The following is a 25,036-nucleotide window of genomic DNA, read 5'->3' as shown; positions in this document are numbered from 1 at the left end:
GTTTAACCGGGAAGGTTGTGAAACAGTCCCTTTGGTTTTTGCAGATGTGGTTGAGGCGAGCCCAGCAGGATGACCAGAGGAAGTTTGATTTCTGAGTCTCGTGGCCCATCAAGAATGACCTGCAACCACAGAAACACATGCATCCCATGATTGTGCAGTTACGACGGTTTCGCTCTTGCACCTCAGAGAGCAACAGATCGGTCTGTAATATGACACTGTGTCCAACACCGAGGCTGTCCCCTCTGGCCCCTCCCCCCCCCCCCCCCCTCTTTGTCTCTCGGTCTCCCACGTGCTCACCCTCACAAAGCCATGTGGCGGTGTCCTCGTGCCTTGCCCAACATACGCGTATAAATACCTTGAGTCTGTACTCAAGCTTCATCATGCAGCAGTTGAAGAAGGTCGGGTGGAGTTGGCTGGGTACACTCAGGACTTTGGACGTGGTCTGACAGGTCTGAGCTGCAATAGGGTCACCTTTCCCAAAGAGGGTTTCGTTTGTGTGCACAATCCTCTTCGAGTCAGCGGCGAAGGTCTGTTTTTCACACAGGTAGAATTTGGGTGTTACTGTGTGTGCAGAGTCGTTGAGGACCTTCACAGAGACTCCCACTGCTTCACCTGTACATGTTCAGGTGGAGGATAACACCATTAGGGCTTCGGTTGAGACGATTCATAAAAAAGATTGATATTTTTAGTAAAAATCTGTTTACCTTGCTGTACTCCCAGTTTTTCGGAGGAAACATTCATAGCAACCTTGGCAGAGCCATGAAATAATATCGTATCCGCAGATTGTTGTTCCTGACAAGTACAAACATACGCCGTCAAGAAGCCAGATCTTTAAATTCCAGTTTGCGCTGACGTTAGCTGAAATGAATGATTATTATTACATGAAAACACGTGGGAAAAAAACAAAAAAACGATTCATATACAGAGGTAAATCTATTCCATACCTTTAGTCCGATGATTATCATTTCTGATTTGGAGGCGAAGGGGAACTCAGACTTGGTCAGAAAAGGAAACCTAGTCTTGGTTTTGTGGACGAGCCAGATTGACTGAGTCAACTGTGCTTTTAAACTATATGTTATTTTGCCCCATTTCCCCTCGTAAGATGAAGGCATGTCTCTGTAAGCAAATATTTACAATGCATAATGAAGATTTTTTTTTTAATTGCTTGGTAGGAAATCTGTTTATTCTAAATATAATTATAGACATAGATGCCCCACTCACGTGTTTGGTATCACAAAGGTGAATGGATACACATGCCTCCCAGAACGGATGATTTCTGAACCTTAAGAAAATACATTTTTTTGTTAAAAGCAAATTCATACATATTTGTTAAGAGACTATGAAGACAAAAATCATACAATTCAAGTTCTATATTATTGTTATTGACAGTGACAATACTAACCATCCCCTTTGTTTTTATCCTGAAGAATTATATGCTCAAAATAAAAGTATGTCTTCTTGTCCATGTGCATCCCTTCGGCTTGTCCCTCTTGTTCGTGCCATTTCACTTTAGCTTTTCCTTTGGCTTTGACCAAAAGACACTGCACTTTGGTTTCCCCGCTGGTCACCACCGTCACTCTTCCAGAGAGGGTGTCACCGGGAGAGAAGATGCCTCGTTCATTCACCTTGTTGTAATCCACCGAGAGCTGCCTTACTGTCATGACAAGTCTACGCCAGATCACCTGACCAAAGGCGATGGACCGATGACTGGACGATTCTCTTTTAGTGATAGATAACTCCTTAAACAAAGCTGGAAAAGAATTGGGGTCTTTCGTCGATGAGCAAGGATCGGGCATGGTTGACTTATTTAGTGTCGCCGTATCTGTGTCACACCATGTGATCCAGAGCTGCAGGTGTCTCTTTCACACAGGTAACTCTAGCTGGCAGCCTTTCAGGCTGAATTAGGCCAAACAAAATGAAATCATGACCAAAGAAACATCCAGATCCAATTTTACAAAGTGAAAAGAAATTGCATCTGCTAAAAAGGTGGTCCAATGCTAACAGATTCGGGTTAGTACACTTCCTCAAGCTTTCCATTTCCAATGATACTTTAATACCTTAAACTTGCCATAGGCATTTATTCTGTAGTTATGAAATATGTATAGTGCTGAGACATTCCGCACGATCAATCTTTCTTTTAAGAATAGAATTTGTGCAAACAATTTACATTTGTGAAGACGATTTGTTGTTAGTAGAAATACAATTAACAGTTTGTTTAAAACATTTTAATTACCCTGTGTGTTAATAGAATTACAAGTTTAAACGTGGTATACAGTTTAGTGATCTTTACTGGTCAAATGGGTATATGTACATACACAGTATGAATTTAAAGTCACCCCACTTTTGTATTATTGATTGAGAAAATATATTAGAAAATGATGTAATTAAAGGAAACATCCCCAATGCATAGTGATGTACAGTGTATCATGTAGAGTCTTACTATATGTTTATTAAACTGTAACTATATCCATCTGATCAAAATTTAGTTAATCTACACATAACACTAACAGAGAAGAATAGACAAATTCACAATTAAATAAATAAAAAAACGTTTGGTGGCAGCATGACTGTAAACTGACCAAAAATGATCAAAGGTCAATATTGTTAGAACCAGGTGTGTTATCACGAACATATTTTATTTACAGGCCACTTGCATGAGGGTACACTGCATGTGCCCCACAGGGCGGTGGGGGCTCTGCAGCCTGGGATGCAGGTTGGGATGGAGGCGGCATGCTCCAGGGCACTTTGTCCGGGTTCCCAAACGCTTCAAATCCAAAAGCAGCAGCAGCAGCAGCAGCAGCAGCTGGTGGCGGATTTTCAGCAAGGACCTCAGAGGATGGCAGGATGACTATGGGGAGCTTGATCTCTGGGTTCCTAGCATATTTCAATTTGAGATGGATCTGTGAAGGACATTGCTGATGTTATATTATTGGATCTTTCTTGGTAGAATAGAGTACAATGTTACATGTTCCAGTATTTATTTTGTGTAGGTTTCTCTCGAGTGTTTGTGGGATTCATTAGATACATTGACTTTTTACAAGTTACTATATTACCCTTATATTACTGTATTATTATTAGCTTTAAGCAGTCAAATCTTGTTCACTAACTAAAGGTACAAATAAGATATATTACACAATGAAAAGAGAAACTTAAATACTCCTACAAGCCTTCATCAGTAGCTAGTCCACAAAAACATAATCCATCAGCATAATCAAGTAATGAGAAGTGGAGGATAACCTTCCACAGCTTGTGACCATGATTGAATAAAGTTTACCTTCAGCTTGTACTCCTGCGTGATGATGGAACAGTTCAGGATGGATGGAGGTAGTTCCCAGGGGATTGTTATCAACGTGCTCACAGTCTCTTTTCCAGAAGAGGCAATCGACTCCATCTTCTCCTTAAGGATCTCATTTATGGAGATTTTCCTGTGCCCCTGGGCGAAGAAACTTTTTTTCTCATACAGCACAAATTTAGGCTTCACCGAACGAGTTGAGTTGTTGATGACTTTCACTGTGAGTTGGATGGCCTCGCCTGTAAAACGGAGAACAGAAAGCTGGTGAGTCTGTTGTCTCAATCAGTGTAGCAGTTCCAATTCTGCATTAGGATAATGTGCATGCCCATGCAGCGTGTTTTTCTGGGTAGACAAAGGGTTGACCACATGGCAAACTCACAAAAAAACTCCCATGTTGTATACTTCCAGTATACATACATAGTATTTAATATATATACTGTATATAGGCACTACCCGTTTTATGGATGACTGTCTGCTTTCATTTTATAAACCACTCATAATCTGATTATCAAACATCCCTGCATTTATTTTATATATTAGTTGTATGTCTCATACACACTGATGGACTAATATATAATGAACTACAACTCTGAACTAGTATAAAACTGTCACTACTATATAGTGTGTCCTTCAGGTTTGTTTGTATTGGACTTCAATTCATCAAAATTGATTCCAAATGCAGTGTCATGTACACAGAATACAAAAAAGAAAAGAAGATTTAAGCAGTTTACATTCAGCCCAATTACTCCTGTGGAGAGAGCAGCACAGGGAAATTAGCTTGTGTTTTCAAGTGCTGCAGCCTCAAAGACTTCTCTTTGCCAGCATCAACTCATTATCAGGGCCAAACAAAAACTGGTCAGCATGTGACGGACTTCCTGACAGGGAGGAGCGGACTGTCACCAAACAAGAATTGCAACTTGTGTATCCGCGAGTGAGGTAGTGGTTAAACAGTATCCAGTCAATACCTGCTGTTAAAAATAGCCCAGGAAGGGAACTGTGGGGAACTGAACGAGGACATGTTTGTGAATCCAAATCCATTACGTGAAGGATTCAATAGTTACCTTGCTTGAAGCCCATTCTCTGAGTGTGAACATCCATTGAAACGTTTCCGGAGCCAAAAACTCCGACGGATTTGTCTTTACAGCCATGCTGAGGATCCTATGAGAACAGACGCTCAGCTCTGATCAGAACATTCTCCTCTGCTTAGACAACATTTATCATTAAATCATTTTTTACCATAAGTCCGGGAATTCCCATGTCTGCTTTGGACACAAATGTGAAGTGGGTTTTTGCCTTTTTCGTCAGCTTCATTGATTGTTTAAGCTCAGCTTTCAGTTTATGAACAATGTTCCCTATGTTGGTTTTCAAAGACGATGGGAACTTCCTGCCAGGTAAACATACAGAAAATTAAAATGACCTTGAAAAAGTAAAATATCTGTTGAAAATATGGATAAATGATAAAACTGGCACCCGTCAGGTATGCTGAATGAAAAAGGAAATGCATGTCTTCCTTTGCCAATGACCTCTGTGCCTGAAACAGAATATGTATCATAAGTCCTCTAACAGTGTATTAATAATGAATCATTGACCAGAATGTATTGTTTTGATACTTTACCATCGTGTCTTTTCTCACTCAAGATATGATGTTGGATATCATAATATTTTTCATTGGACCAGTACACATGATGATGATCTCCATACTGTTCACTCCATTTGACCCGAGCTTCTCCAGTGGCTATAAAAACAAGCGATTTGACTGTAGTTGTCTTAGACGTCTCTACGATGACTCTCCCATTAATGGTATCTCCATTTGTGAAGGTGTTTTTGCTGTTGATGGCATCATATTCAATTGCAAAAGTTTTGATGGTCATTATCCAAAAGGAAACACCGTGTGCAAAATCAAAATCTCTGAAAAGTATTTGAAGCCTGAGAGCTACTCGCTCTTTATCTGATCTCAGGCACGCAAATCTGCTTGAACCGGTCTTTCTCCTCCGTGACTACAGGTGAGAGACACACATGCGCACACTGTTAACCAATGGCTTGGTTTAGAACGCTGTTGGAATAATCAGAGCCATCCATCACGCTGCTTTCCCGATAACACCTCTGTGGGCGGAGCAGAATACCTGTATTTTGGGCTCGAGTTTCATGACTCACATTATACGCTTTCTTAAAGGGTCCCAGGACACTTTTTCCGTTCACATCAAATAATGTGACATAATCGGATTTTAGTCCAAAGGGCATTACAGTATATATTCTAAATATATATTGTAATTTGACTAAAAGAAAGTAGCTTCAGCAGGTGAATTGAGCTACACTTGATTGCAGTGGATAGTGTCCGATTCAACCACACTGGTATTATAACTAAATGTAAGAATAAATAAAGTAAAACACACTGTAATTTACATATATATATGATCTCTTTATTTCATTTCAAAGTCAAAGTATCTTCATGGTGCCATTACTGCTCTTTATTTCTGTGACTCTCTGGTAGAGGAGGGTACATTCCATATGCTTCATAGGGAGGTGGGGGATCCAAAGGTCCAGGATATGCAAGTGGTTGTGGTGGTACAAAGCCCCAGGGTGCTGGGTTTGTGCCCCCGAATGGTTCCAAACCAAAGTCAGACGGAGCAGCTGGATGTGGTCCCAGCAGACCAGGAACCTGCTGGGCCGGCAGGACAACTATACCAAATTTGATCTCTGGGTCGGAGGCATATTTGACATCGAGGTAGACCTGCAGTAAATATGGCAGATGTTACACGGTTGGACTTTGTTCTACCAGCAGAATAAGCACAATGCATTTTGTGCATTCACGATTATTTACATAAAATACTTCAGATTGGTGAAGGTGAATTTCTTCACAACAAATAACATAAAAGCACCACCACAGTGACGAGTAGACGAGCAGTTTGACATTGGCTTTACCCGGAGTCTGTATTCTGCTTTGATGATGCTGCAGTTGAGGATGGAGGGTTCCAAATCAAGAGGGATGGGGATGATCTTTGTCAACTTTTCCGTGGCGGATGGAGGGATGGGCTCTCCCACCTCTTTGATGAGGTCTTTGGTGCAGCATTTTCTTTTCCCTTGGGCAAAGAAACTGTGCTTTCTGTACACACAGTACTTGGGCTTGATATTGCGAGTGGAGTTGTTTTGAATGCAGACCAGAACTTTTAATCCCTCTCCTGTGAAACAGAGCTAATGTCAAAATAGTCCTTGCCATGACACAGACACGTGTCAATATAACTTTACGGGCCGTCACCTTGGAAGAATCCTGTTTTTTCCAGATCCAAATCCATGGCTACCATTCCCGAGTTGAAGATTTTCATTTTTTTATCCTTAGACTCATGCTGGGGTGCCTGAAAAAAGACAAGATGTCTTTTACTTAAACAACAAACCCTCCTTGTTGGTACTAGGTTTGGGTCATTCCACTGCTGCAATGCATGCATGTATTGGAATGACAGAAAAGATGATAAAACTACACAAATACCATTAGCTCAGGGTGACTGGTGAAGTCTTCCTTGGTGACAAAGTTGATGGTAGTTGAGTCTTTGGTGGGAATCCTCATTGATCTGCTCAGCTTGGCTTCCAATGAGTACACGATCTTACCAACAGAGCCCTTGAAGGAGGAGGGTGTATTCCTAAGAGCGGAAGAACATTTGAAATGACTGCACATAGTTTAAAGTATTGTACATACAATACGGTGGATCTAAAATGTTGAGATGTTTTTCCAAAGATTATATGCAACTACCAAATTTTCCTTGTTTTAAAAACTAGGCGTCGATAGAATACATTTGTGTTCAACTCATGAACACAAAATGATTATTACTACATCATTACTTACAGGAAAGGGATCTGAAAGGAGAATGGATAAACATGACATCCTGGGGCAGCAACATTGCTGTCTGAAAAAAATATATATTAAAAATATTACTGCAGGCTTCAATTTTTGTATGGCCTACAGAAGGAAGGAATTTTAAAAACTGCATAAGACCTTACCAAGCTCCTGTGAACATTATCCTAGATGTCAAAAATGTGTTTAAAGAAAAAAAAAAAAAATATGGTGCAGTGTATTTGGTTTCATTTAGGGGACAGTCCGCAGTGTGAGGAACTACAACATTTTAAGTATTTACTCCTCGTGCTTCTCCTGTACAAAACACCTCCAAATTTCAAATAGCTGCTCCTATGATACACCACCAAGTATTTGGTTTGTGGGGAACTTTAAGGACGTGTTTCATGTTTGGAGGCTTTGTTGGGCATTGAAAGCAGCGCCACCATGTGGCTAGTGGAGGTAATACTGTGTGAGAGACACACATGAGGACCAACTTTAAGTTGTTTCTATGTTTCTATGTTATCTCATTGCGGCTCACGCGAATTTCAGCCGTTGTGGAAGAAAAAAACCCAACCAATAATAGTAATAACTACAAACTAAGCTTATAAACTGTAAAAGAAAAAAGGCTCTCCATAAATACTCACAAGCTGTCAATTTTGAACTAATCTGACCACGACTGTAAAATACTACAGTCATACATACATTACATACATACATGTTTCTCCCTGGTTTGACAGCAGGGTTTGGTTATCATCTGCAAAGTAAAAAAAGAAAGAAAAACGAATTATAAGCAATAAAAGCCATTTACTTGAGCTATGAAATATTTTTTCAAAAGGAAAATATCTGGAACAATTTTTGTAAAGCTTAGAAAACCTTTAAGTTCAGTTGCTCATCACAATCAGACAATAATTGCAAATCCGCACAACGGATAAGCTGGAGGCCAACACTGTTTATATCACTCATTACATGACTCATTACTTTTCACATCTGCGGACGGATTGATTGGACAATATAGCCAAATTATCCCAGCATTTTAAACAATGTTGATGTCGAAACTGACAGTTGTTTTCTCGTGCAATAGGAAACAAAAATAATTGAAACACATCACATCAACCTGTGCGTGCTTCCCAGCCCACATATGTCGTACCATTTTTTATATCCATCCCATTTTATATATATATATATATATATATATATCCTCGAAAAGCAGCAGGTGTGAAATTATCACACGTGTTCATGAAGCCAGCCGCCTACCTTTGAGGTCTCTGAAGAAGTAATGTTTGATGCTGAAGTACTTGTCCTTGGAGTGGTACACATGGGTGGTCTGTCCGTGCCTCTCGGTCCACAGCACTTCCGCTTTCCCCTTGAATTTAACCATCAGAGATTCCATCGCGCACTCCTTGGTCAACTCCAGCGTCACCTCCCCCGACACGCAGTCGCCATTGGTGAAGGTGTTCCTCTCGTTGACGGGCTTGTAGGTGACTTTGAGGCTCTTGACGCTGGTCAACATGTCGCGTGTCCCGTGAGGAAAACCCGAGGCGTGAAATGAAGCCGAGCGCAAACTGAGGCAGGTTAAGAACACCTTTGACTTCCGTGATGGGTGTGTCGTCGTCCGGAGGAGGTGAATTCCCTGATGTCGCAGTTACTCGCCGAGAACTTTTCCGACTTCTGTGCTTCACGTTGGAAATTGCTTAAAATTAGTTGTTTTTTTTCAACGTCTGTTTTTAGAAATGACGTCGATGTTCTTACGGGATTTCAACGTGACTTTGAATACGGAAATGTTTCATCCTCCACCTTGTGCCTAGGACAAACAAAAACATAATTATATTAGTTTGTATTTATTATTAATAAAATGACATTGCTGATGACATTTTTCTTAGATTAAAGCAGAAACCAAAAATAAAATATTTCAGGGGAAATAAGTGCAGTAAAAACTACATGGACACGTTATTTCTGTGGTTGTAGCCCAATTTTCTAAATCCTTGGATAGATTTTGGAACAGATTCTGAACCAAGATCTGGCTTCACTTGAATCTGGATACTCTGTATGAGATAACCACCATCCACAGGAACCCGTGGGGAGGGAAAGCATGTTGGGGTGATGTTGGTTTCTGATGCCAGTATTAGGAGCAGCAGCGGGTGGGTTCTAACCCTCATTTACAGAGGTATCTGAACCCCCGTGTGTAAAAGATTGTGTTCGAAGGAGCTACAGCATCGATTTGGGCTTTACGCTCCCTCTAGTTTTAACACATCTCACTAGATAAAATAAGTCATCTGTAACCAAATCATTAAATCTGATTTTTCTCTATTTTTTTTTGTCTATGGAATTAGATATTTGATCACGTATTCATTGTGCATTCAAAAAAAAGTATACACATTTTCTGTAGGACATCATTGCCCACATCATATTCTTATCATTAGCTTGAATAAACAGACAAGTATAGTGACATCTCTCTTGCCATTTATCTGCACATCAGAGTTTAACCAAAAACAGAGGAGGTGTGAGCAGGCAATTGCTTTAAATGTATAGCCCGCCCCGCCATGCTGTTGTCGTCTAATCTTTAGCCTTGGGCAAATCTTTTATGAGTCAAGAGACTTTGAGCTGCACGTGACTCAACAGTCAAGAGGTGGCTATTTGTACAGCTTACCACTGTTTACATCTGTTAGTGAAATACCAATCCGATCATTTTCTATCACACATGGCTAAAATGGCTTCGCATTATTCACATCTATGCCAACTGTTGCCCATGTAAAGCGCTTCCTTTTCTTAATGGCGGTACTGTGCTGTGGAGTCAGGAAAATGAAAAAGTGTTTTTTCAAATCACAGCCACAGTGTTAATGTCTACCAGCCACCACAATAGGCATGCAGTGTGTGTGTGTGTGTGTGTGTGCTGTGAGATGCGATCACTGGTTAGGTTTTCTTTGCACAAAGCAAGCTTCACCCTCAGCTTTGGTGTCTACTCTCATCGCCATGCACTGGTTTGCCTCCAGTGTGCACTGGATCTGTCCAAATGAGCCTTTAAATTAGGATGCCAGGTCTCTGCATAGCGTGACAACACAATGTACACGATACACTGACAGAAGTATTAGCTTTAGATTGAGAAGCTACTCCTGTGAAGATGGGTTATATTCTAATCTTCTTGTTTCATGTTCATTTTTAAAATGATTGGTAGAAAACACAAATGTTGAGAAGACATGGGAGCCCAGGCCAAAAAGTCTTCTAAAGTATGTACTTTCTACATCCGTATTATGTCGCCAACAGTGGTCACTGGGACATTTAGAAGTTTAGAAATACTTCCGTAGCCATTCCCATCAGTACATTATGTAACAATGCGGTTGCGCCTGGTCTTGCGCCAGCGCTTTGCTTTCCCCCATTATGAGATGTTTCTTGTGTCACACCTTTGTTCATGAAATGATATCCCACTAAGGAAGCTTCTAACTATTTGTACTTTTTACACTTTGTGATTTCCAAGCGCTGCTGGAGGCAGCCAAGGTGAGGCCGTGAGGGACAGATTTAACATGTTGTGAGGTGTGTGTGTCTGCATGTAGATAGACACTGATTTCAGGATGGATTCAAATAATTCATAAGCAAGGATCATGTGTGCCAACCACCTGGGTGTAAGTAATGAGTATGGAATCCAGGCAAAGAGCATCAAGTATGTTTTTAAGCGTGAGGGGGAAAAGGTTTGAAAGCAGCAAAAATCAATATTTATGGAAATGAACCCAAATGAGTGTTTTTCTTGTGGGACAGTTTTATTTACATTGTACTTTTCAAAACAATGGTTATAAAGTGCTTCACCCTTATAAAAGCTTCTATATAAAATAGCTTTTATAAAAAAAAACACACCCAATAGTTTTGCGATGTTGTGACCTATTGTATTACGACAAACAATACAAGGTGAGCGCCTACACAGCCAGGTGATTTTCAGTGTCCTGAAGACAGAAGTGGGTTGTTGTTGAGTCACTTTGGACAACTGTCAATGATTTAATGACTACATTTCACCACCTTTGACAGCTATTTCTTTACATCCTGCCATTTGCTGTGGCTGGAGTCATCATAGGAGCAGCTATTTGAAATTTGGAGGTGTTTTGTACAGGAGAAGCACGAGGAGTAAATACTTAAAATGTTGTAGTTCCTCACACTGCGGACTGTCCCCTAAATGAAACCAAATACACTGCACCATATTTGTAAGCAAGACACTAATAAGGGTTGTACAAGCGGAAGAAATACCGAAATCTGTCTTGCAGGAAGACAACGAGTCTCTTTGCATCATCATGTGCCACACCCAAGACCTGATGGATGACTTTGGCACAAATATGACTTTGGGACCAATGTACAATTCCTTTGGATTTAACTTATGACTACAAAAAATCTATATGCACAGTAAATTATCCACAGCAAGAGGCAGTGAGGTTCAAGTTCAGCAGCAGTTGATGCTGTATGCTCGCCGTCTATGGCTGACAACTCATTTGGAATCTGAGCTTACTTGCAGCTAGATTAGTTAGTTAGTTATATAAAAAAAGAAAATCCTAAAATGTTTAATTCTCACACAGTAGCAATATTCAAGCAGCCGCCTGAGATGATGTGAACCCACATTACAAGTTAGGGATTATAAACATACTGGCTGAATAACAAAGAGGAGACTGCTTGAAACTGAAATTGAGATGATCGTGTATAAAATGCAATTGCATATACAATTTGGCTAAAAAGAGCATTTAGTTGACTCAATACTTAGTGTTTTCTCTGCTGAGATGAGCCGTTCAGATAAAACAATGCAACCAGTTCTAAACTTAGAACTTAAAATACTTAAAATAATATATTCCAAACATTCATATTATATTTTTGGGTGTATAGGAGACAATCCCTTGAAGATTTGGATTCAACTTACACATATTCTCCATTTAGACAAGAAAAGTACAACAGTATCTGAATGATAACAGTGAACACAAATAGAGGTAATTATATTGAAACCATAACAAAATTTGAATGATACTTAATAACCAAGATGTTTGCACGTCAATATTAATAATCCTGTGGTGACTTAATTATATACCTTGATCCGCCCATAGTATATTTGACCTCTGAGCAGCCCTGATGCATGAATTATATTCCATGTCATTTAGCGGACACCTTTATCCAAAGAAACTTACATTGCATTTTTAACCCATGGTCTACATTTTGCCCGGGGAGCAATTAGGGGTTAGGAGTCTTGCTCAGGGGACACTTCGACATGGCACATGGAGCCAAACCACCAACGTTGCGGTCTCCGCCGCACCACACTACTCCATGTGCCACCATCGCCTCTGAATACATTCTGCACAGTAAATGAAGGCACTATGAGGCTACTTACTCTTTAACATAATGGCATAATGGGTTTAATTGCATCAAAGTGAGCAATGTAAAAGATAAAAGATCCTTTCAACTACGATCAAACATCCCTGCATGATTAAAAAAAACAGCTTGTAATGTTAGAAAACTCACAAATAAAGAAGAGGTTGAGCATTAACAAGGGCGTCACACACAATGATGGGAAACAGCACCGTGAGGTCGTATGCCGCTCTCACACTGAGGCTCACCTACGGGAGACACAAGAAAACAACATGAACAGATCTACTGAAAACCCACAAAAAGATAGCATAGCTAACACAAGGATTGTGTGTATTCAAAGTAACAAATGGAACCTCTCTGAACAACTGAAACAAGCTGAATACAAAACAGTGAAATCCTTTTCTTTGAACATCTTCTAGCGGCTGTCGCTGGCACCAACCTCAATAAAGTAGTCCACGTCGATGATGCTGCAGTTGGAAATGGTGAGCGATGCTAACACGGGAACAGGGAGCAGGATCCTAGCGTGAACGTCGGAGGCGTGAGCAACGACGGGCTGACCGGTGACACACACTAGGTTTTTGACAACCATTCTCTTGTTGCGCTTGTTGTTGGCGTAGCAAATCTGTTTCTGCTGCAGCACCACCTTGGGAGTAGCGGTTCGAGAGGAAGCGTTGCTGAAGTCGCAAATGACTTTCACAGTTTCACCTGGAGGAATAACAAACACAGGGTTGGGATGGATTTCCCTTCAGCAAACGTATTTAAGCTTCGCTATCGGGGGTGTGTCACCATGAAGGTGGACTGATGGAACGGATGGAAAGAGTACCAGGGATGAAAGCTTTCTTCTCTACACTGACTGTCATGGCGATGGGACCAGAGACACACCAGAGGCAGCACAGCGTCATGGAGTTGGAGCCCGAGAGAGGAGCCTGCAGAGCAACGAGACGGCGGATGAGGACCATTGGAATGCTTCTGATTTTCCAATATTCTACTTTAGGTTTTCTTAAGTTTGATTTGCATTGTGGGAATAGTGTCACACACTCCCCTCCATCTCTGAGGGAGGTTATTTTATAATACAATCATTTCTGTTATTTATTTCTGATAATAGCTAGCCTGCATAATTCCCTCAAGAATGGCTTTAATGCTTTTACTTGTAGGGAAGCCTTTGCGCAGGCTGGAATTTATACCTTTGCTTAAGTAAATAATCTGAATACTTCTTCACTATTAGTTTTCAGATCTTTGTTTTATTTTACTTGGATGCGGTTCCTGAATAATTGTGGTCAATCAAATTGCTCTACAACAAACCTGGAACAAAGTAATAGTTCAATAATGGTGGGAAAACAGTGGGGGTTAAGGCCCTGGTGGGAGAACATGGTCAGGAATTACTTACCTGCAACTGTGGCTGATTTGTATTAATGCGGTTGACAAAGTTCAACTCTGTCACAAAATCCTTGGTCATATGCCACGGCCTGTGGATGCTCACTGTCAGGGTGTACAGTATTTGTCCACAAACTCCATGGAAGGTGGATGGGAAGTCTCTGCATTGATTTAAAAGGAGGATCATTCCCCCAAAAAATTATATAATAACAGAAATAGCAGAATACTGATATCCCTTGGCAATGATAAACATACATTTTTGCAGAAAAAGCTGTAGGTAAATCTCAGATATTACAGAGAAACAAGAATGCTATATTCACGGGACTGGCTTTTAGTTATCAAGGTTGCTTCTAAATAATGATGACTGGCCATTAATATGTATTTATGTATTTAGTACCAAGTGCTCTCTAAGGGCCTCTGGAACAGAAACAAGACAAACAACACGTGAGGATTGAGTGAGCGCGCGCGCGCGCACACACACACACACACACACACACACACACACACACACACACACACACACACACACACACACACACACACTCACCCGTGTGGGAGCTGACAGGTAAACGGATACACGTGCGTGCCCGGCTGCAGTTTGGCCGCCCCTCCTGTGGCTGGAGGGGGAGGACACACACAGTGAGACTTCACTGAACGACGACTTATTGCTCGCATTCAACCCAAAGCCTTCCCGCCCAAGTCACCGCGCGCTCACCGCTGTTCCGCTGCACGATCACGCTCTTGAAGTTGAAGAAGTCCAGTTTCGCCGCGTAGTGTCTCCGATTTCTTCTTCGCTTCCCACCCCCGCCTCCCCCCGTGGACCAGTGGACGTTCGCCTTCCCTGCCATTGCCACCTCTATCAAAGTGATGTTCGTCTCCTTTGAGAGGTCGAAGGAGACGTGTCCCGTTATCAGGTCACCACTGGAGAACCTACCCGTCCATTTTACATCGTTAAAATTGATGTTTAAGTTCTTAATGGAGTGGAGGAACATTTTTAAGAAGCGAGTTTTTAAAAAAGAGCGTAAAAAAGTGTCACTACAGTAGTAGAAAATGGAGAAAAAAAAACTATTATAAAATGGTCTGAATAGTTTCCTTGTAGTAAAAAAGACCAGTTGCTTTATGGACGCAATCATTGACAGATTACAACATCAAAACATGGCATTACGCACGTTGCGCATGCGCGCAACATGCTGAAGGACCAGCCCTGATTGGGGTTGGAGCCAAGGCCTCACGCGCAGGATGCGTGGGATGAAGAGCTGGAGAAGTGGCGAGAAATCTGATCTAATCATCTTTTGGATCTGCTTTGCTGTCTATTTGTTAGATGACATGTAATACCCTGATTTGATTCTTCCATCTTAACTCAGGCTACTTCCTTCTTGTCCAAGCTGGTACGCAGCTTCTGGTCTAATTTATTCAGGATATTTTAGGATATAGTAATCCTGACATTCTGGCCTGAGGTACTACATACCATCATTTTTTGCATATATCGACATTTATTTGTATTAAAAGAAAACAAAAGCTAAAAGCATTCCTTGGTGTCAGTATGATTTGTGTAACATGGGTGAGTTGACCCTGTAAATGTTCAACCACTAGATGGCACTAAATACTTTATTCTGCACTTCAGGTCGTGTAACCCATGACTATAAAGACTGACAACTTAATTTGTCATTATAAACCAGCATGTCTTGTTTCATTGAGATAGGGATCCATTATTTTACAACAATGAGCCTCATAATGGCATTTTAAACATTATGTTTTGTAATACTTAAATACCAAGTCCTTTAACACCCCTTTGGCAGCTTCAAGGTACATGTACATCCATAAAATGCTGATAAATACCCATTAATCAAAAGGCATAAAACAAACTTCTAGCAGAAGTGTACCTGAACACGTACCTTCATACCTGCTTTCTAGCTCTATTTGAAAGGAGAATGGACCTACCAGCAGTTTCCTCCAAAGCAAGAGATGGTCTTTGTGATACTGTAGATCATGAGATTATGTTTGGACTTTTAGAGATATATGGAAACCACAATACTAGACTTCCTCTTGGGCAGCGCTGCTCTGTATTTTGAAACATAGATAGGAACCATCTGCATTCCACCAAACGTACAAAGTACCTCCATCACTTGTTTCATGTTTCATTTTCAATTAGCTGAGTGTTTACATGTGTAACTCTATAAAGTTGAATGTTTGAGAAGACAAGTTTGTAATATTTAGATCAAAATCTTGATGTAGCTCTTGAACTGCATTTTGAAAGAGGAACAGCTCAAAAGCAGATGTCGCTTCAATCAACAAACTTTAATCATCATCATCTGGTATGCGTTGACTGTCCATTAGCTAGACACAAAGACTTAACATTGGGGCCTACAAACAGTGGAAGGTCTGTACTGTAACGTTAGTAAATTGAGACCCAGAGCATTCACATCCGTATTTTACTCATGTTATTGAGGATTACATGTGACACTTGTGGAAAGTCTATCTCATTCTTATAATGTAGCATAATTATTTTTCTCATGTCTATTTATATAAAAATCCCAGAGAAAGGAACAAGAAACAATTTATAAATTTAAATAAAACACTTCTAAATAATCCTATTGTATCATAGTAATTTAATAATAATATTTTAACAACAACAATCTTTAACTCTCAATCTGGAGAGTGACATCATCTGCTCCCGAGAGACATTGTGTGTGTATCAGGTTTGTTTGAAAGGTTGGTTGAGGTCAATGTGGAAGCCTGATGTGGACGAGTGATTGACACATTCTGCTTTTAAGTAGGAGAGCCTGAGCAACATAATGTGTTGATGGGGATCTACAGTACGTGTTGGACATTAATGTGTATGTGGCACTCAAACACATGACCATTAGTACCTGGCTTCTGCCTCCTCTGATAAGGGCACCTTTCAGGTTTAGTGGAGCTCACGGTCACGTTACTTTGTCTGCCAACTCGGCAAACTAACCATTCACAGTATAATGGCTGCACACACACACACACACACACACACACACACACACACACACACACACACACACACACACACACACACACACACACATGCATGCATGCACATCAAGCTCTTCATCTAGATATTGCATTTCTTTGTTAATTGGATCATCCTGCTGACAGCTGTTGGTATTTTGACCAGTCGTGTCTATGACAACTTCTCTAATTAATATCGCATATCGTTTCTCCTCAATGTTGTTTGAGTATACTTTGGGAAAAGGCAAACCCATTTGGAAACAAAACATTTCCTCTTACCATGTGATTGACTTTGGCAGCCCTCATCAGCACATACAGTATATTGAGGCAGCTGGTGCGTGCAACATGTAACCCTCGTCATCAATGTTTGTTTGTACCTCTCAATTCTTTGTACAAGCTCAAACAGAGGATTTTCTCAGGATTAAACACTCTTCAATGTTTGGGTAAGAATTGATATGTTCACTGTGTCACCGAGTTATAACTCTATTGTTTGTTGAACAGGAGCAGAGTAGACATTTCAGCTTTCAGCTCGAAATTCAAAGTGAAGTAAAAGAACACAGAGGATAAGCCGCGTTATTGATCTGTAGTTTCTACACATCCCCTCGCTCTTCTAGTTAATCTACAGGGTCAGCTCTTATGACATTGAAGAGCTACTCTGGCAGTGCACATTGCTACAATTTGCAATTTAGATGGAGGGAAAGGAGGTGTATTGGGGGAACGAGTGGGGAAACTGAATGAGAGGGGAGATGGAGCAGGAACAGCAAGGCAGAAAAAAGGTGACAGGCAAAAGTGGTAAAAGAAATACGGGAAACAGAGGCAACGAGAGGATACGTGCAAGGCTATTATTGAAAAAAAATAGGTACTCATTCGAAGGATTTAGAGGGCGGGAACTTGGAATGTATTGTGCGAATAGATTTACACTCTATTCAAACTAAGGAATGGTTCGAAGACATCAAATCAGACACATTAAACAATCTTACCAAAAGCAAAATTAAACTCAACGAGCTATCTTCCCAAATAGCAGCGGCTAAATGAAGCGGGAATGATAGCGAGAAGCCCAAAGAGTAGTGGATGAGGAGCTAGCATACAACCAACGGCAGTGCAAATCCAGCAGCAAGAGGTCCCTGAGCATGTGACCAGAACTGCCTATCCAAAACAGATAAGCTGTGGACAGACACAGAGGTGCACAATCTCGCAAATGCAGACGTGCACACCCATGGCATGGCCAGAATAAAGCTTTCAATGAGGAACCTGTTAGGAGCGAAGGGTAAACCATTTCCAATTCATGCTGTTGTTAGCTTCTTTTTTCTTTTACCGACTAAAAGAATTCCTGCGGCCGAACAGGAAGCCAGAGAGGGACCCGTTGACCACCATAATCTTGTGCAGATCCTCTGATAGCTTTCTTCTTCACTATCAATGCCAGTCTTGACTGAGGGGGCTCTGACGGAGGAACCGACAACTTAGCAGAGCCGAGATCTTTTTCACCCTCTGACTGATGAACCCTCAGACATGTTCATCTTATACCAAGAAAATACTTTAGTCAGAATGATCAAAATGACTCCCAGTGTTTTCACCTCCTCCTGTCTTCTTCTGCCCTTTTCACTTATATGTAAAACTGTCTTTGCAATGCAACAGTTTGCTCGCCAGCATTTGATTAGGGCTCCGATTCTCCTCTTTTTGCATTTCATTCTGTGTGTGTGCGAGAAAGAGTCTCTGTCTGAGCCCAAGTCTGTATGCTAATTCAATTAACAGTCTGTTCATGCAATAACTGCGAGAAAAACAATAGGAGAGGACCTGTTTGGGGTTTCCTGAAAAGTTTACCACATGATGAAGTCACAGCGAAAGAATCCTTTTTCAAAAGAGCAGCACAGTTCGCTTCCCCTGCGGTCAGACTTTAAAAGCTAATGCTGCCACCATGATGTCATTACCACAGGGCCAATGCTACAGCTAATGAGTCAGTAACAGCATGGAGTCTTTTAATGTAGTCTACAAATCAACCCGTCCATCAGTCTGTCCCTCTCCCCGTGGTTGACACACAAAACACAGAGGCGTCGCACAAAATGTACCCGCCAACCCACATGATACATTCATGTCTAAGTTCATGTCTAAAGTAGTGCTCCATCTCACAGTATAACAGTTACCTTAGTAAAACAAAAGAGGTGCTTTGTTCCGTTGTCAGGCTAAATCCTCCCTCAGCAATTACCGTTCACCTTCCAAAGACCTCAGCCGGGAACAGAGCAACACTCTCTCTTTTAAAGGCAGGCAGTGGAGCATGAAGACACAGGCACTCTAAAGGAAAAGCAAGATCCCTCTTATTTTTCAGTCAGCTATACTGTAAGCTTTGTACAAAATAACTCAGTTGGTGTCTGTAGCTGGTATCTATCTCCATATCCACGTAGTCTATGTAGATCCCCCTAACCTTTATACACATGCAACATATGTATACATATGGATATTGTAGGTATTTCGGCAAAAAAAAAAAAAATGGCTAAAGGTCCACCTCAAGGTGGCAGTAATCTTAGTGAATCTACATCCAGTGCCACCGTACATCGTTCATTTATAGGAACTGCAAATATCTCTATCAGACGTGGTGGCAAGCCAGATGATCCTCAGATGATCCATGTTTATGGAGAAACCGGGGACCAAGAATGTCCGTTGTTTGGTCATTCATCAAGTTGTCTTCTGTCTTCTGAACCAAGGCCAAAGACAGAACAACAAAACCTTTTAATTATTCCACAACTCTGAAATGTTTGAAAATCTATGGAACAAAAATGTATTTTCATTGCCACAATATTATTTTTCTGGGCAGAAGAATTTCCTATGTGGGCATTTCCCTACACATGAAGACATGTAAATCCAAAAAATCCTTCGCCCTGAGCTGTTTCAAAACAATTCTTTCAGCCTGACAGAGATCCTTGCAATCAAATCCAGTTAATCTCCTCTCTGAATGCCACTTTATGACTCAGGGAGGAAAGAGACCCCTTGAACAACTGTACTCCCGAGTCTCACTCAACTTGTTCTCATTTCCTGTTTAAGGGGAATGCAGCTTGATCGCATTATGAGGGACTGAAACACCATAAAAACCAGCTTGTAATGAAACATGTAGACGCCTTTTTTTCCAGGAAACCTCTGATGTATATTTTGTCCACATGTTTGGGGCCGTTTTTTATGTCCTGTCTCTCACCTAACAGCCACTGTTCCTGCAGTTGTTTACATCGGGGCCAATGGGAGGCTTCCAGACGCAAAGGATCTGACAGTCTATCAGTGGAAGAGGGTAGTTAATATTGCTACCCAACCTCTGTCCTGACCTTGTTGCAGGACCATCCATCATCTAGGCTTAGAGAAGGGGTAGAGTCGAGAGGTATATCCAGATAGAGGACAATTTAACCCAGGTTAAAGCCATGGCTCCTGACATTCCTGAGTGAGAACACTGCTTCTTTTGTTATCATATAATGACAGTGGACTGACCAGTCTGCGTTCTAAAGGAGGGACCTACGGTAAGTTGTGACACACTTGCGAAATTAAAAGTAAAGCCAGTTTCATCAAAGGTCTCAGACACAGTGTCACATATGTAGCAAAAGGGTATCCGTCCATAAAAAGATTCATTCAATCAAAGCTATGAGTAATATTGTCAGTTTAATATCAATACCCCTATCTTTAGAATGCAAGTATTTGTGATAGTTGTGGGGTACGATAGATAACAACACTTGGCAGGCTTAAGTGTACGGCCAACAATCAGAGCTTTTCATTGAAACACTGTCCGCCGTGTCTGAAGTAATGAGAGTGAACTCAAGGAATCTAAGTAGGGGTCAGAAAACCAAAACAATGAGCTGGAAGATGAGGAAAATCTGTTATGGGGGGCCAGCGGATGATGGCCGGAGACAACATTTTGCATATAAAAGTAAAAACGCAGTGATTTCATAAATAAACAAATGACGAAATTCAGGCACTAAATACATTGTCACCATTGCTGAAGCTGGCTTCACTGCAGCAAGTGCATGTTTTCTTACTTCATTTTTTTAATCCATAAATGGTTCAGTTGCAATGTTTTTGCATGTGATCCACCTGAATAATGCACAATGTACTGTCTATTCTTTACCTTTTGCATGTTGTACCCTTTGGAGAAGTCTGGTGATAAAAGATATTTCATTCAGCCCCATGTGAACACACACACACACAGGCACTCACAAACATTACCAATCCCCCCTCTCCCATTCCGTTTTTTTGGTTTCAGTCATCTGCAGCCTTATTACCCAGAGTCCTCTGCAACAGCCCAACCGGCGCTCTGCTGCCGGAGTGTTCTGTTAGTCACATCAGCACCCAGCGCACGCTCAGCACAGCTCAGATCATCAGGAATTTTACCAATGGAAAACCTGCCCAGAATTTAGAAAAAGGCTGTGCATACATCTAATTGTGATGGAGTTTTTTCACCGCTGCTCTTCTGCTTTTTTTTCTCTGCTTCGTCCTAAGGATGAAATGCTGTTTTCTCTCCGCACCATAAGTAACCATGGATATCATGTGTACAATACATGGGACAAGTCAAATCAGGAGGGGTTGTTTTTTTTTCTGTCCCTTTCAATTATTATGACAAATGGTAACAACTTGGTGGTGATTACAACAGCTAAGGGTCTTTATATTTGGATTTGCATCATGACAGCATCATATCTTGTTTTACTCTTAGTGGAATCACTGCCTGTAACTGTGTCATCAAAATAAAGTGATCTCATCTGTATGATTTCTGAACATCTGCCGTGTGCCAGAGGCCATTTAGTAATAAACCATTTAACAGCTGCCTAATTGCTGTCGAAATCAGCATCAGTCTGTAAAATAATCTTAACCAATAAAGAGTATGCTCTTCTCCCTTATAGAGAGGTTTAATTTATTATGCCCATGATTGTTAGTATGGACCAATTTGAATATGGAAGAAGTAATAGAGCCAAATGATAACATTTGTTACATATTTTACTTGATGCCCAACATATCTGTTCCTCCCTACTTCCAACACCATTATAGACATTGCTGCTGTGTCAGTATTTGTGTCTTTGTTATTGTTGTGTCGAAAACCATAAGCGCGACAGATTGTTGCATCTCTAATAAATAAAGTACCTTCTTGAATTGCATTTGAAGATGAACACAATAATGTTGATGGATTCCCTGTAAAAAAAACAGCAGGTTATTTTGCAAACAAGCATTCATCTTTGGAGTCAACTGGCATTAGGGAAGAAGAGGAGGCCCAGCAGGGATCCCATTTTCAGAACTGCTTAAGTGTACATGTCCGTTAAAGAAGCAAAACATAAATTGGTACCATTGCTTATTAGGAAGTTGCATCTCTTGCTTTCTTGTTACATCAGCTGTTGAGAGCAAACAACTTTTCTTTTGAAATGCCAAATTTATTGCGCAGCCTAATCTGGATGATGTTGGGGCTGCAGTATTTCCATGTTTATTCTTGTTAGATAAACCATAAAACCAGTTTTTAGGTCGTGTCTTGTTTACACTGCTGATCCAACGAGGTCCAGAGGTAAATAGTTGTGTAGACCATAAGCACTTCTAGAGTTTCGTAGCCAGTCGTTGAGTGAGATCTTGTTTCCACCATTCACAAACCCTTAGTTGGGACGCCCTTTTCATTAGCAGATGTTGTTGCAAATGTTGTTTGGAGCAAATAGTTTCAAGACGCCCCTGAATCAGTGGAAACTGTCCAAAGAAAGTATTTTCTGGTGTTTCAGTTAATGCAGTCCGCCCACCGGGCATCTGCATTGCTCGAGCACGTGATCTGCCTGCGCTGTTGTTTTAGTTTTCTGTATGTATATACTTAAAATGTGTCTGCCACTTGCAGGCAAGACAAGACTGGAAAGCAGCTTTTTTTCTCAAGTGAGAGCATCTTTGTCACATGGGAACCAACTTTTACCTTGGGCAGATCAAGGTGCCGTGGACGGCGAGGTGGTGTAAAGATCTCACAGGTGAAACAGGATGCTTGAAGTATAACAACAGAAGCATTTTCCATATTTTACCCTGCATGAAGCCTACTACTAAAAATGAGATGCATCAAATAGGAGGAGCCGGGCAGTTTCTTCATGCTTGTCATCATGTATAACTTTGTGGTTGAACACTGATATATCCTTAGTCTTGACACCAGCAATTACTCATCTGAAAACAAAAACACAGCGTGACAAGGTGTACCATTGTTCTCGCTGAACTATTTACTAAGCCACAAGCTTTTGTTAACTTTACCGCCAATTAATCTGAAGAACCTCTTTTGTGTGAGAGCTTAATCGTTTGCTAATTAGCGTCCCTGCTAACAGACACTCTCAGTGGAAATATACGATTACAAAGCCCATCGACAGGCTCAGTAAACACAGGCTGTTTGCCAAACTGCCAAAGCAGTTGTTGTAAAACTGGAGAGGGGGCAAATCAATCATTTGTGTGTGTGTGTGTGTGTGTGGACTCACAGCTTTCCTGGGTACCAGTCTTCCAATATTTCTTTGTGAGTGACAGAAGAAACAGCAAAAGTGAAACACATGCAAGGGAGGTAGTAAAACAAAAAATAAAAATGTGACTCTTTGGTGCATTTTGCCATCACAGTGAGTCCAGTGAGCATGTTGGTGTATCTGCAAGTGAACACGTGTGAGTCTGTGGTCTGGATAGCCGGGGAGAGGTGACCTCAGACAGATGGCTTGTGTGCTGCAAAACTGTAAGTAGTGGGCGGACAGAGGGGGGAAAAAAGGACATGTTGAGAGAGAGAGTGATGTTATCTGACAGATGCAGCTATGTTGTTTTTATGTTGGAAGGTAACTGAGTAATTCCCACAACTTTTTAGTAGTGCGACTTTAGTTCGGGGCTCTTACATTTTACTTTACAATTTAGTACATTGGCTGTAGTTAACAATCCCATAGTACGTCTAAACCTTCGGATATGATAATTACTATTTATTTTCTTTACTCCTAAGCCCAGTGAAAAGCTTCTTACTTACAGTAGCTATTTTCACTTGGTCTCGCCGTCTGTGTCATCCCATGAAAGGCTTGTGAGATCTGAGAGACAGAACGATGATTAACAGAGACACAGCATACAAAGTGTTGTACTCACAGGAGGAGGGGGGGGGGGGGGCAGAGTGGGGTGGAGGACTAATTCTGAAACAAGTGTTATTCAAATGAATAAGATATTATGTGTATTTTGTCTCATCCTCACTTCTCTCTCTCTCTCTCTCTCTCTCTCTCTCTCTCTCTCTCTCTCTCTCTCTCTCTCTGGATCAGATCATTTGCTCCCCTGGCTGAACTTGTGCTTTCCAGTGATGGAGTGTAACACGCTGGGGCTCAGTGTTGATTGTCACCACAGGCCGACAGATTACATGGGGCCACAGTCAATTGGAAAAGAGCTGAGTCCCGTGTGAGGGAGAACCCCAACAGCTTTCAGCCAACCTGCCCTCCGGGCTTCCAGCCAGTTAACAGACAGTAACTGTTTCAGTCGGTCAAAGAGACAACCAGTGAGCATCAGTTTATCAGTCAGTAAGACAGGATTCAGGACCGTATCTCATCCCCTATATTACTCATTTTTGGGGGAACTAATGTTATCTACTGTGAAATTCTTTCTGTCTGACTTTGAATCTTGTTAAATTGTCATTCAATCTTCACTAGTCAGAAAAAAAGACCATCACAATTTTCAAAATGGTTGCTGATAGATTTTCTGTCCTTCAAGTAAGCTATCATTTGCCTAATGACTTCAGCGTGCTCATTGCTTTTTTAAAGTATTTCTCCTCATAAACTTTGAATGCTTTGTAGTTTGAATAATCAACCTTTGGAAGCAGGTCTTGTCATGGAAAGGAAGCATGAAAACATTCAAATGTAATCACAACCCAGCAGACGGCATTTTAGAGGTAAAAGGAATAGCAGAAAACAGTCTGGATAAAAGGAGAGTGAAGGGGATGAGAGGGGGAAGACTGATATAGCAACAAAGAGGAGAAGGAAGTTAATCTCCAAACTCAGCAGAGGCTAAATGTTCATTACCTCGGTCAGAAAAGCGGTGCACCATGTTGTTAACAGGGGTCATAGAGTGTGTGCTGGCCAATGAGCTTTACTTCCTCCATGCACTTCTCCCCTGAAGGACCTGAATCCATCCATCCATTGATCTATCTATCTATCCCATATTATCAGTGTCACTCAGTGTCTCCCTCCCTCTGAGTCTCTGTCAGTCACATTGAGCCGCACTTCACTTCCAGCGGTGGCAGTAAGGATGATGACTGATCA

General features: G+C 41.1%; 3 protein-coding genes across 3 annotated transcripts; all 3 read right to left on the bottom strand.

The window, feature by feature from the left end:
* Positions 1-2,174: 2,174 nt before the first annotated feature.
* LOC119224480 (arrestin domain-containing protein 3-like) lies at positions 2,175-5,274 on the bottom strand. Its single transcript, XM_037481457.2, has 6 exons — positions 4,908-5,274; positions 4,763-4,823; positions 4,529-4,676; positions 4,354-4,450; positions 3,275-3,531; positions 2,175-2,900 (listed from the first exon to the last, which is right to left on the bottom strand). The coding sequence occupies exons 1-6, from the start codon at positions 5,161-5,163 to the stop codon at positions 2,640-2,642; spliced, it is 1,080 nt and encodes a 359-aa protein (XP_037337354.2). The 5' UTR covers positions 5,164-5,274; the 3' UTR covers positions 2,175-2,639.
* A 416-nt stretch (positions 5,275-5,690) lies between these two features.
* Positions 5,691-8,635, bottom strand: LOC119225559 (arrestin domain-containing protein 3-like). Its single transcript, XM_037483506.2, has 7 exons — positions 8,373-8,635; positions 7,834-7,872; positions 7,131-7,191; positions 6,777-6,927; positions 6,549-6,645; positions 6,215-6,471; positions 5,691-6,023 (listed from the first exon to the last, which is right to left on the bottom strand). Exons 1-7 carry the CDS (start codon positions 8,626-8,628, stop codon positions 5,751-5,753), a joined length of 1,134 nt encoding a protein of 377 aa, XP_037339403.2. The 5' UTR covers positions 8,629-8,635; the 3' UTR covers positions 5,691-5,750.
* A 225-nt stretch (positions 8,636-8,860) lies between these two features.
* On the bottom strand, positions 8,861-16,369 carry LOC119225560 (arrestin domain-containing protein 3-like). The gene is made up of 7 exons (XM_037483508.2): positions 14,536-16,369; positions 14,368-14,437; positions 13,834-13,981; positions 13,270-13,372; positions 12,886-13,151; positions 12,600-12,694; positions 8,861-8,919 (listed from the first exon to the last, which is right to left on the bottom strand). The coding sequence occupies exons 1-7, from the start codon at positions 14,951-14,953 to the stop codon at positions 8,874-8,876; spliced, it is 1,146 nt and encodes a 381-aa protein (XP_037339405.2). The 5' UTR covers positions 14,954-16,369; the 3' UTR covers positions 8,861-8,873.
* Between the last annotated feature and the right edge of the window lie 8,667 nt (positions 16,370-25,036).

This window comes from Pungitius pungitius, chromosome 5 (genome assembly GCF_949316345.1).
Source record: "Pungitius pungitius chromosome 5, fPunPun2.1, whole genome shotgun sequence".
Taxonomy (NCBI): Eukaryota; Metazoa; Chordata; class Actinopteri; order Perciformes; family Gasterosteidae; genus Pungitius; species Pungitius pungitius.
This window is presented reverse-complemented; position numbering and strand designations above follow the sequence as displayed.

Bases quoted from the DNA above. Each gene is read 5' to 3' on its own strand.
- LOC119224480 (XM_037481457.2), bottom strand. From the start codon at position 5,163: ATGACCATCAAAACTTTTGCAATTGAATATGATGCCATCAACAGCAAA. The intron at 4,824-4,907 runs GTAAAGTATCAA...ATTCTGTTTCAG, and splicing joins GAGTGAGAAAAGACACGATG to GCACAGAGGTCATTGGCAAA. The intron at 4,677-4,762 runs GTGCCAGTTTTA...TTTACCTGGCAG, and splicing joins TCATTCAGCATACCTGACGG to GAAGTTCCCATCGTCTTTGA.
- LOC119225559 (XM_037483506.2), bottom strand. From the start codon at position 8,628: ATGTTGACCAGCGTCAAGAGCCTCAAAGTCACCTACAAGCCCGTCAAC. The intron at 7,192-7,833 runs GTATGTATGTAA...TATTTTTTTCAG, and splicing joins GTCAAACCAGGGAGAAACAT to ACAGCAATGTTGCTGCCCCA. The intron at 6,928-7,130 runs GTAAGTAATGAT...TTCCGCTCTTAG, and splicing joins TCCTTTCAGATCCCTTTCCT to GAATACACCCTCCTCCTTCA.
- LOC119225560 (XM_037483508.2), bottom strand. From the start codon at position 14,953: ATGATTGCGTCCATAAAGCAACTGGTCTTTTTTACTACAAGGAAACTA. The intron at 13,982-14,367 runs GTGAGTGTGTGT...AAATCAATGCAG, and splicing joins ACCTGTCAGCTCCCACACGG to AGACTTCCCATCCACCTTCC. The intron at 13,152-13,269 runs GTACTCTTTCCA...TTATTCCTCCAG, and splicing joins GAAGAAAGCTTTCATCCCTG to GTGAAACTGTGAAAGTCATT.